Genomic DNA, 12,189 nt, shown 5'->3' with positions numbered 1-12,189 from the left:
ACTTCGGTCTTCAGATCATAAACGCACCTGTTATTTGCATGGTGGGGGTGACTTGGCAAAGTAGTAACATTTTTCAACTGTTTTTTATCTCATGGTGAAGGGACTCAAGTTGATAATTTAAGTCTGTGAAGACTGGTGTATCAACTGTAGAGACATTGTCTACAGAATAAATGCTTTTAAAAGTAAGGAACATTAAAAATAACCCCTATTTTTTACCAGTTTCAGAGGGTTTTCTTTCTTTGCACCCATGGTTGATTGCTGAAAAACTACTTATATGACGCACCTAGAATAGGAGGGAGATTTGGTGTAGGTGAATCTGATCCCTGAGATTAATTCTTATCTTCCAGAAAGCTGGGCTTCTTGATTACCTAGGTTAAGTGCAATGTAATCCTTTGCATTGGAGGCTGTAGCTGAAAATACAACTTGGACTGCTGTGCTTTGAAGATTGACTTGTTTCAAACTGGTATGGACCCAAATAAACAAAAACCTGTACATTCTTTCAGGGAAAAACACCCAAACCCCAAACAAAACCCCACTAAAGCCCCCCTGCAAACAACAACAGACCCCATTATCTACTAAGATGTGCCTCACATTTATAAATGAATATTTAATTTTCTTAGAAGCAAATTCAGTAATCGCAAAAGGGAAGAGCTAATAATGTTAAACTAATTACAGGTGGAGTATTCTATCAGATCACAGAAAACATTTCTGGTGATGGAACAGTTCAGATGACTGCAAAGGACGGATAATATTAAACTGGCACTTAGCTGGATCTTAATTACCACATGAGCCTGAGCCAAGGAGAGTGCAGACAACCTTTTGGAGAAGCTGCCTTACCTCTGCTAAATCACAGAATAAACTGGGCTGGAAGGGACTTTGGAGATTTTCTTGTCCCACCAGACACTCACAGCCAGGCCCATAGAACAGGTTGCTCAGCTGAATTTTTAATATCTACAGAGTCAACTATTCTTCCACCTCTTAGGTTCCGGTTTTTGGTCACCATCATGAAGAATTTTTTCTAGTACCTAAAGAGCATTTTACACGTTGCCACATCTTAACGCTTTACTATGCACTCTGGGATGTGTCTGGCTTCCTATATACACTATACCTATACCATGTCCAAGGTAGTTATACACAATGATATGAATGCCTCCCGGTCTTTTATCCAGGTTCAACAATTCTAGTGCTCTTGCCCTCCTCCTGCACATCATGTGCTCCTGTTTTGTCCTGTCATCTTGGTGGCCTTTGCTGGACTCATGCCAGTACGCCAGTATCTTTCTTGTGCTATGGAGAGCAAACCTGGACACAGTGTCTAGATATGCTTTCAAAAGAGCCAAGCAGAAGGGAGTTATGACTTCTCTTGGCCTGCTTAGGACACTGGCTAATACATTGCAGTGCATGGGTGGTGGTCTATGCCATGGGGGCTCGCTGCTGACTCTTGTTCAACTTCAAATCACAGTCGTTTTTAGCACAGAAGATTGAGGTTTGCACCTCTAGTATGCCTTCCAGCTTACTGGTCCAGTGGTGTGGCTCATGAGATGGCTGCCACGGCTGTGGTCAGTAACGTGCTATTCCTGCCGGGAGGTGGTTTTATTTATACCTGACACCAACTCTGACAAGGACCTGGGTGATGAAGAGCCCCATGTTTTAAGCTCGTTCAGCCATGGAATAAAGTGACAATACCAGCCATCAGACACCTCTTTTCTGAACAATGAAAAACTTCAAGTCCTACAGAGAGTTTGATAAACCTTTTCAAGTAATTTTAAGTAACAAATAAATTGAAGGAAAATATGCAATTTACCTGTTTTGTTTGCAGGGAATTCTTATGTAATCACAGGCAAATGGATACGCTACCTTCCCATTCAATGCTTTATATTCTCTTTTTAAGAATCAAACGTCTCAACTTCTGTCATTTTCCATACAATACTTTGGTCTTGTCAGACCATAAGTATTCCTTGTTAATATGATCACTTTGACATTAAAAAAGTGTTTTTCTTTCTCAAAAAGGGCAAATTGAAATGACCTTTTTTTAAAGAAACACGGTTAGGTCTTACAAAATGATGTTTCATCTTTCTTTTCAGAAACTCCCACCTTTTATGGGAAAAAAATAAAATTAAATAATCTTGTTCATGCTTTCCCTAGAATGCACACCTGGATTTTTCAGCCAGCTCCATTCCAATGTTGATGGTGACTTGTAGACCTTTCTCTGTCTGAAAGAAATCTCTTTGTAAAAATGGAAGCTACAATTACTTGTATGGGAAAAGAAACTTCCCAGTAGAAGCCTGCACACCCGCATACTGACAAAAGCCATACAAATAGTGAGACTAGGCATACTCAGGCCAGGGGAAAGGCACAGATGTTTAGCACTTTGTGGGTTAACTGTTGGAATTTTTGCTGCTGGGCAGGGTAGACTCCTGGTGATTTAAAGTATGTAAGTCAAGTCTGAATGCTTCTCCTAAAGGCCTTCTCATCTCTCAAATAGTGTTTATAGACTTGGTGCTAAATTCGTTGAGTGAAGTTCTCTAACAGTTCTTTTGCCTCAGCTCAGGCACTTTCTACAGTGGTACTGGATTCCTCTCCTTCTATGTCCCAAACAAAGACAAAGCTGCAAAAAAACCTCAGGGATAACAAGCCTAGTGTGAGAGACAGAAGGCCAAGGCTGATGTGAGACACGTGCTGCAGATATATTGGATTTTGACTGAGGGTTCACATAATGGATGTCCAACCACATGGTCACACAGCTTCCTCTGTGTAAAGTTGGATAGCAGAGGTGTGATAGGGTTTCGGAGTGTGTGACTTGCCTGCCTACTGTAGTTTACTCTTTCTGAGATGCTATTTTGAACTGTGATGAGAAATTTAAAAATAGGGGCCAGGCTGCCTGTCACAGTCCTGATTGAGTAGAATGGCCTCCATGAGGAGTTCAGTCTTTCCTGTGGATGGACTCCTACAAATTTTCCAGTAAAGATGCTGACTTCTTATAGTAGATGCAAGGCTACAGAGAGATGACTTGTTCTTCTGGGTGAAGGATCCCACAGGAATGGTCTCTTGACCCTAAGTGTGCTGCCCACAGATGGAAAAGCAATGCTGTATGAAGAGGACTGTGTAATGGCTCAAACATAAACCTGACGTTTGGAAAATTCATGTTAAGGATTTGATATGTGAAATTTGCCAAACCTATTCCTGCAGGACCCCCAGACTGCTGACCTTCCAATAAAAGCACTTTATGACTCTGGTCTCTCTGCGAGTAATTGCTTTCTACAAAAGAAGGTGCTTAGTGCTCAAAGTGATATAGGTGCACAGGTGTGATGGGTACATAAGCAACAAATAAATATTGCTAGAAGACAAGAATTCCAGGCCATATGAAAGTGAGACTTCCCACTCATTTTGTACCTGAATCCAGCTGATTAATTTCTCTGGTGTGTGTATGTGTTTTCTTTGCAAAGAGGGAGTGTTAGAGAAAGCTGGACAGCTCTCATGAGTTATGGGAATTACGAAAAAACAAGTAATTTCCCATTATTTATCATTCACAGGTGGTTTGTCCTTTTTTCATGACCCAATCTCAGTGACACTCAGTTGTCGAGCATTCATCTGAGACTTTGACTCTGACACCTGCCATGAACTTCGAAATATTCAGGTTAGGACTCACCAGATTTTCCTGTTAAGACAGTATTTCACTAAGAAGTTGTTATGGATGTCATCAATGTCCCGAGTAAGCTACTATCAACCAGCTGAGAAGTAACAACCATATACACAAATCCTTAAGGGCCACCATCATCTTTACTTGAGCTCCATTGATTTCCCTGGAGTTACCCAAAAGATAAATCTGATGCCAAAGTATTGTGGATGAGCAGGGAGTCGATGAGTGGGGTGGCCTAGGAAAGTTTTTCAGGTCTCTGCAGGCCTTTATGCAAAAGGAAAATATTACATTTTTGGCCTTGACTGCGTTCTCATTTACACCGGTATGATTTCAGAGGAGTATCACTGAGTCAGATTTATACCTGAGTTACATGGGTGCGAGCAAGGGAAGGATTGGGCAAACTGCTTAAAGCCCCAGTGGATTTGAGAGCCTTCTCCAGCAGCTTAGGTAGCTTTTCTTTCTATCCTTAGCAACACAGTCCTGATTAACCCTCCAAGCTGTGGTCAGTCATTTTGAGGACAGTTTGATTGACAGACAGCATGTAACCTGCTAAAGCTGTTCCCTACACTGTCCAGTGCATTAGATCCTGGAGGTGGTAGTTTGGCTGTGTTGGGTTTTTAAAAAAAAAAATATTTTGCTGATTTATTTTTAATCTCTTGGATATTCTATGAGAAAAAGTCATCTTGAGCAAGAGGCATGACGTATTTCAATGTAAGTATAAAAATATGCATTGAGGCTCCTCTTTTATGTATCTATATTTTATGTATCTATAGAAAGGGCAAGATGACCATTTTTGTTGCCTTGCCAGATATGCAGTAGAATCCCCTTCCCATTCTAAGGCTTCAAATGGACAATACAGAACTTCTCCTTGTGGGAACTGTTAATATTTCATGCAAGGTTTTTGTGGAAGGCTCTTTCTTCACATTATGTACTGCTTCATAAAAACAGATCTGACAGATCATCTAGGCTTGTGTGGGTAACCAATTCTTATCACCCAAAACTTATGGCACAATGTTCCTTTATATTGGTGATCCCTTAACAGTCTTGTGAAATTATTCTCCCCAAAAATTAGTATTGGCAAAGTATTTTATGATTTGTCCTCTTATTTTTTTTTTTTTTTTTTGTACTTCTTACAGTATTATCTCACAGCTTGAAAAAAAAAGTAGAATAAATCCTTGGGAAGCAGTTAGATTTCTGGGAGTGCATCCAGGATATTGTGGACCACCATTCGTCCAGGGACTACAATTTGGATAATGGGTTTGTTTGGAAATTATGCTGCCAGTGTCTGAAAGCTCTAATGTGGGACTCATGGAGAAAAAGTTAAAGCCACTTTTCTGAAAGCTGTGGATAAATAGAGAAATTAGATGTATTTTTCCCTTGAAGAAAGAGTGATGGATTGACCTTTAACTGGGAAATAAGTAAATAATTGCTTGGTCAAAAATGTACATGGAAAGAGTAAATCATACTGATACCTTTGTCAGTGTACATGGATATAAAAAAGCAGAGATTTGTCTAAATAATAATCTTTCAAATGTTGCCTAAGGTCGTTTCTCACCTAGCTGAGGTTAAACTCCCATTTATTGCAGGAGTGAATTTGCTGTAGTATAAAGTGCACAAATACTTCACTTGAGAGTAGCAAGAAAATAATGGTTTTATTCTAAAATGTAGAGAAGATAAGCACCAAACCGTGGTGACCAAAGAATAATTTGTGAGCAGCATGATTATTTTCTTGAAACTAGAACTTTATCAAGCTGCTACAAGTAGTATAACCAGGAGCAAACTGAAGGAAACAAGTCTTTAGGAATGCTTTTATTGTTTTCTATCTAATTTGTGAACATTTAAAAAAAATTCTTTCTTGTGAGAGATTTTTTTAAAGTTGCAATAGAAAACTGCTATCAACTAAGAACATAATTTGGAACATAAATTGGCTGTAGGTTCTTGTAGCCAGAATCATCTGCAAGCTACAAGACAGGCTACTGTCTTCCTTACTAACAATTCAAATGGTTTGCTGCCTATCTCTGGGAAGTAACTTCTGACCAGACGATGACATCCCTAAAGGCCATTTTGAGAATCTTCATTTGAGTCATTGACTCCAAGTGAACTGTGGATAGTTCATATTCATGAAATAGACATTTGTTGTACTCATTACAGCTGATGTTTTAGCAGCTGTAAATACTGCTAATATTTTTTTTTTCCATGTCAAAACCAAAGTGTCTTCTTTTTGGACATAGTAGTTTCATTCCATGTGGGGTCTGAATTTTTTAGTGATGGACTTCCAAGACAATGCATTCAATAAGGGCAAGTAAGAAAGAGTAGAGTCCAGACTCCTTTCCACTTGTCTCCATCATGGCAAAGACATTACAAACATTTGGGTTCCAAAAGATGGGGCTGAACCACCAGACTTAAACACCAAAGTCAGCTTAGTTTTGAAAGTGAAGGACACCAGCTTCTCTGGCACAAATTGGGCAGATCGTTCTCCTCACACCTGTGCTTACCAGGTTGCTTTCAAATTTTCCCACTGTTTAGCAGAATCAGCTTTTGTAGTTCTCTTTGAGGTCTTGTCATAGTTCTTACTGCTATCTGTTTGCACTGCTGCTTTGGATTTTCATCCAGACCTTGCCTTAGCGGTCTATGGCATGACCATGTGCAACGGTTCTGAACCCAGGCTACTCTGCCCTGCAGTACACTCAGGACTGGTTGTGTGCTACAAAGTGCAATCTCTACATGAACAAATTCAGTTGTGTTGTATTATTTGTTATGCCCCAGTTCATGGGGTTAAAGGGTTACATGAGAATCTCAGCGCTCTGCTTGTAAAAATAAACCTGAAGTAATCACTAGCTCTGATTGTTTCAGAGAAAACCTCAAAAATATAAGCAAGGAAGACACAAAACTCCAAAGGACAACAATACACAAATACCAGTTTTTGTGGGTTTTGCTTGGGGTCTGACTCATAGTTTTGGTGCCTTAGGGGCGACTAGCATTGACTGAATTCTCATTGGCATCTGCAGGACAAGGATGATTTAACTGTGAGGAGCAGGGTTATGGTTACTCTTCCTGCTGTGTTTCCTCCTGTCTACCTGAGCCAGTGAGTTCATAGCTCCGTGTTGGTAAATCTGCTCTTGGTCAAGCATAGATGGTAAAACTGTCGTCAGGAAAACAAACTTTGCTCTCATGCTAGTCAGGCACTGATTCTGCGTGACTCAAACTCTACTCTTGTTTTTGCTTCTGTTCTAGTTACCTTTAAGCAAGAGGGATGAATCAGATGCCTGATGACTACCTGTCAACCACTAGCTCCTACAACTATGAGCAGCCCTTTCCCACCGTGGCTCGGACAAGCACTGTCACCAGGGTACCCCCAGCCAAAAAAATAACATTCTTCAAGAGCGGAGATCCTCAGTTTGCAGGAGTCAAGATGGCCATCAATCAGAGAAGCTTCAAGAGCTTCAATGCACTCATGGATGACCTTTCTCATCGGGTCCCACTGCCATTTGGGGTACGGACCATCACTACCCCACGAGGAATACATTGCATCAGTGAGCTGGACCAGCTGGAGGATGGAGGATGCTACCTTTGCTCCGACAAGAAGTATGTCAAACCTATTAACATCACTTCTGTGGGACACAGGCCAGGCCCTCCGCGAAATGGTCGTCCCTCCAGTACCATGAGAAGAGCAGCTCAGGAGGGCAAGCTTGAAGATTATTCCGCACCTTTCACTCACCACGGCCCCAGAATACCCAAGAAAATCACTCTAGTTAAAAACGGGGAAAGTGGTTTTCGACGCTCAATTATCTTGAATCGCAGAAATGCCAGGAGTTTCAAAACGCTCCTGGATGAGATTTCAGAGATCCTGCAGTTCCCAGTAAAGAAACTCTACACTGCTGATGGGAAGAAGGCAAGTATCTCTGACACCTGGTGCTGGTCAGTTATTCTAACAGGTGTTACCACATCAGCTTTGCATCAGTGATGCAAATCTATTAGCTCATGGGGCCAATAGTTTACCCACATTACCTTAATCCTTTGAGCTTGTGTAGTTAGTGTCACGTTAGTTACCTCCCCATTAATTACATGAAGGGATGATATAGAAGAAACTTGTTCAACAATTCAAGAACTTTATGCATCAGATATTGTTTTGAGTCAATGGGAGGCAACTTCTGCCAGAAGCCCAGAAACTCAATGTTCTACAGCTGAGTATAGAACCCTAAATAAACTTCTAGTAATGGAGTTTTCAACCTTCTCCTGTGAGGCACATCCCAACAGAGGCTTAACTTTTCTGTACCTAACAATCAGGAATTCAACAGAATAAGATGTCCCTCAGGTAGCACCTTGTGGTTGCATAGTTCCTAACAGGGTCCTGCTCATTATGTGGGATCCTCAGCGTTATGGTAATATAACTAATCAATGTGTGAGTAATTAGGGTATGAGTAGGATCAGGAAACTCATTTGTATTGATGCTTTGGTAAATGTGCCAACTGAGATTGACCATTATAATAAATTCAGGGCACAACAAATCCTTTGTTCTTCTGTTTCCAAAGGAATTTCCTGGCAAACCTGAGATTCTCCAGATTTTTTCTCCGTCTCTTTGTAACATAGACTAACCTGTACTTCCATTTCTTCTGAAGAGGTGTCACATGTTAGCCCGATTTGTCCCTGGCAATGCAGCTGAGTGGAGCAGTTATCCCGCTTCTTGCCACTTTTTCCACCTTTACAGTGCTGTGTGCCAGCTCCTCAGTGGTAATGTTACAAGAATTTGTGGTGTTACTTTCTGAACCAGATGACTGAAATGACTTGGGTTCAAATGACCAATCCAGGAGGGGAGAAAAAAAAAAAAAGGAGGAATATTTTTAACCCAAATCATTTTGGCTTGGCACAGGGACAGGAGTGTGCAGCTGTGATGGAGAGAGGGAGGGGATAATGGTGCCTTCAGCCATCTTTCCTGGTGGAGGCAACATGTCATATCACAGTGCTTTCTGCTATGCCAATCACTCTGGAAAGAACTTCCTGTTCTCAGCTGGAGGATCCAAGGAAAATGTCCTTCCCAAACATCCTATTGCTACAGCTTTCCCAGCCCTACTGAACTAGAGACTAAAAGAGTGTCAGGCTGACTGCAGTCAGAGATGAGATGAAATGCCAGGGAAAAGACAGTGCCACTCCACGCACGCCAAGCAAGTGACATTACAATCTTGCTAGGACACTGAGGGTCCTGTAGAAACTAAGGATTTATGGGATGGGACTCAGGAGCAGGAGAAGAAACATAGCCATGGACAAACCAAGCATGGCCTAGGATACGCAGAATAGATATTTCATCTCCTCAGACTTTATGGCCTAACAGTCAGCTGTCTACATCCAAGATGAGCAAGCTGGCCACCCTACTGTGGGATTCATCTTTTCTAAGTGTGTCCAGAGTCAGTGTTTCTCCTAATGGGAGAGCAGAAAAAAATGGTTCGCTTGTAGGCAACTGCATAGTAGACAAGATGAGTCCCATGCCCTAGGCCAGGGGTCCTCAAACTACGTCCTGTGGGCTGAATATGGGCCCCCAGGGTCCTCCTGCCCCCCCCCCCCCCCCCGGGGGTTGGGGGGGAAACCAAGCAGCCACAGATGACTGCCTGCCACTTCATCCGCATGCCAGCCCCCTGTTTAAAAAGTTTGAGGACCCCTGGTCCCCTGGTCTAGGCTATTTCAGCAGTCAATGGAAAGAAATAGGCACTTTGGACAGCTGTTTTCCAAGAACCTGTCTAAATGACTGGGTATCTGAAGTTGGATTCATTTCAGATTCAGCTACCTGGCTGATTCATTTCAGATTCAGCTACCTGGCTGTCAGTCTCTAAAGGTTTCTGTAAATGAGGTGTGTAGCTAAGTTCCCATACAGCTGTTGAGACTAAGATGACAGTCCGTTGAACTTGGACTTGGCCAAAGATAGTGTCTAGAGGCCTTCAGAATCAGTTAAGTTCTCTTTTTCTAGTTTCCATCAGTTTATTTGCAAGGTCAAGTTTTCTGTGTACCACTACTACAACTATACTAATGAACTAAAAAATGTTAGAAGACCTCATCTTTCTCCATTCTACTAAATTCTTAACATCTTCCCTGGTTTGGTCTTGGGTCAGAGTAATGGCGTCCCAACAGCTGAGCAGCCAGGTTGCTTCAGTTTACATCCATTCTGAAGAATGGCATCTGGCACTGTTTGCTTCACATCTACAGATGTAGCCAACCCAAGTAAGTAAAAAAAAAAAAAAAAAAAAAGTATAAAAACAAACCCAGCCCTGCTGCCAAGATGTGTTATAATCTAGGGATCAGTATTTTATTTTGTCACTGATTTCTCCAGTTTTCAAGACTTGGACTCCAGTCCACATGGAGATGATAATCCTGTGTAGTGGTACTTCACTCCTGCCTTTTGAGAGAATTTTTGCTCATTTATCTAGAGAAAAGTTTTGCCGCCTTCTTAGTGCAGTCTTAATGTTCTCCTTGTGATTCTTAAATGAGTCTCCCACAATTTTTCTTCTAGTCATTATAAAACCCAACACTTTACCTGGGATATATGCTAAATACACACTCCGTAAACACAGGATATTCACTATTATTCAACTTCCATCTTTCTTTCCATCTGAAGACATGCAGCAATCTCTCACATTTTCAGCTCTGCAGTGGTGGTCATCCTGTCTAACTCTATTCTCCCAGAGTCTGATCTCATCCCAAAGTGCCAAGATGTGGCAAGACACAGCAAGAGTGACGTGGGTAGAGTGACTGACCAGAAGCTGGTGACACCTACTAAGTTTTACACACTAATATCTTTGCTGACAGTGTAAGTGACAAGCTATGTAGGTCTCTGCAGGAAACAACATGTCAATAACTTTGTCACTTGTTTTGCACCCCTACTTCCAGAAACAGCCTTTGTTTCTGGAAACAGGTCAGCCCAAGCTGCACAGGAACACCACTTGAAAAGATATTGATGCTCTTTGTTGCAGCTAGATTATCTTTTCTGGCATGCTACAGAGTTTAAGATTACCCTTGATGTAGTGATAATGGTATTTTCCATGATAAATCCCAAAGGTCCCATAAAGACCGTACACCTCTGCTGTTTTTTCTTCCATGTTTTCCATCTGCAGAAATGAGTGTGAATCAAACACCATTGCTTAATCTCTCCACAGTCCCCTGGGATTCCTTTTTTGTATATATATGTTTTCATTACTATCTTGTCAATAGGCAGTTCATCTTCGGTTCCTTATTAATTTAATTTGCATTCCTTTTATTCTTGTGTAGAATATTGCAGTGGTCAGTGACTATGGGTCCAGCCTGATCAATGTTATCAGCTTACACATAGCTAGGAAATATGCAATTATTAATCCCTTTTCTGTGGAATCCTTTAAAGTTATTTTTTTGGCCATTCTTAATTTCAATAATTTACTTCTTGCTTATTAACTGTTTGTTACTGCGTATTCGATGATCATTCCTATTGGGACATTCTGGAGCTGTTATTCTAGTCTCAGGTGCAAAGCATTTAAACCACAAAAAAAGTCACTCTTCTTGGGTTTTCCAATCTTCTCCTTTCATAAGGATTCCCTAAAGCATTTCTGCTCTTCCAGCTAAGTTTTCGTGTCATACCTCATCTTCAAGATCTCTGTTCCCAATACATAGTTAGTGTGTTCCAGAGTTTTCACCAGATACTAATGGTTTCTTTGAGGAGTGAAAACAGTGAGTTTGTCATGTGATTTGGGGGATTTCCTGAAATCAGCTGGGCTGAAGTTTAATTTTGACTGTACATCTTGCCTTTATACTTACATTTGCATTTTCTGTTAGAGGTAATGAAAACAAGCCTCCATTCTTCCATGCCTATTCAAAGGTGTCTGGCTGCTTAATATTTCTTGGCTACTTCCTTGTTTCTTATGTTATTCTCTTTGATAATAATTTGAATTACCTTTTAATAATTTTGTAAACTTGTTCTATCACATGTCTATGTAATTTTTTTTGCAAGATTTGTTGCAGAGGACATTATTTCTGGGAAAAAGGGCTAAGATTGTGTGGAACAGTAACTTTTGTAATTCATTCCCATGGTTTGACAGATTAGCTGAATAACAGTAGGATTCACTCCTAAGCAATGCATCTGGACTACTGTGTCATAGTATTTGTCTGGCTTAGGCTAACATAATTCACAGCGTTTAATAGCAGGTTCACACCATCTCTTGCTGCCAGTGTTTTCTTGATCTCTTGAAAACTGAACACAACAAAGGAAAAATCTCCTCTCCTACAGGTGAATCAAGCATCAATGGAAGTGCTATTCATAGACCTGAATGTTGCCCCTTCAATCTCCTACTATAACTCCAGATCTAAACTCAGATCTTAAGTTAAATCACCTCTGCCACATAGTGTATGGTTGGCATACACTATCCCAGTGGCTCTGGTTTAATACCTTTACCATTTTGTTGAGTTAATCCAGAACGCTTCAAAATTACATGTCTTTGGTTTCCTACTATGTCTTTATGTGGGTATAAACGTAGGCACACATGGCACAGGCTTGTTGTTTTGTGTTCCTTTCATGTAGTGTTGAATTGAAAAAGCAG

The 12,189-nt window shown here is 40.9% G+C and overlaps 1 protein-coding gene across 7 annotated transcripts in view; it reads left to right on the top strand.

Annotated features, from left to right (window-relative positions):
* RP1L1 (RP1 like 1) overlaps window positions 1-12,189 on the top strand; it is a 45,356-nt gene that overhangs the window by 9,896 nt on the left and 23,271 nt on the right. For 4 of the 7 annotated variants that reach the window (XM_055811296.1, XM_055811298.1, XM_055811297.1 and 1 more), the window contains exon 2: window positions 6,872-7,529. The exons of 1 other annotated variant lie outside the window; for it this stretch is intronic. In XM_055811296.1, the coding sequence (XP_055667271.1) occupies window positions 6,891-7,529 (639 nt within the window). In that variant the 5' untranslated portion in view covers window positions 6,872-6,890. Of the gene's footprint in view, window positions 1-3,530; window positions 3,635-4,172; window positions 4,349-6,871; window positions 7,530-12,189 lie in introns of those variants that run through there. 2 more of the 7 variants (XM_055811295.1, XM_055811294.1) reach the window with 2 other exon arrangements.

The sequence above is a fragment of the Falco peregrinus genome, chromosome 7 (genome assembly GCF_023634155.1).
Source record: "Falco peregrinus isolate bFalPer1 chromosome 7, bFalPer1.pri, whole genome shotgun sequence".
Classification (NCBI taxonomy): domain Eukaryota; kingdom Metazoa; phylum Chordata; class Aves; order Falconiformes; family Falconidae; genus Falco; species Falco peregrinus.
Note: the sequence above shows the minus strand (reverse complement) of the source record. Positions and strands in the feature narration are given on the sequence as shown.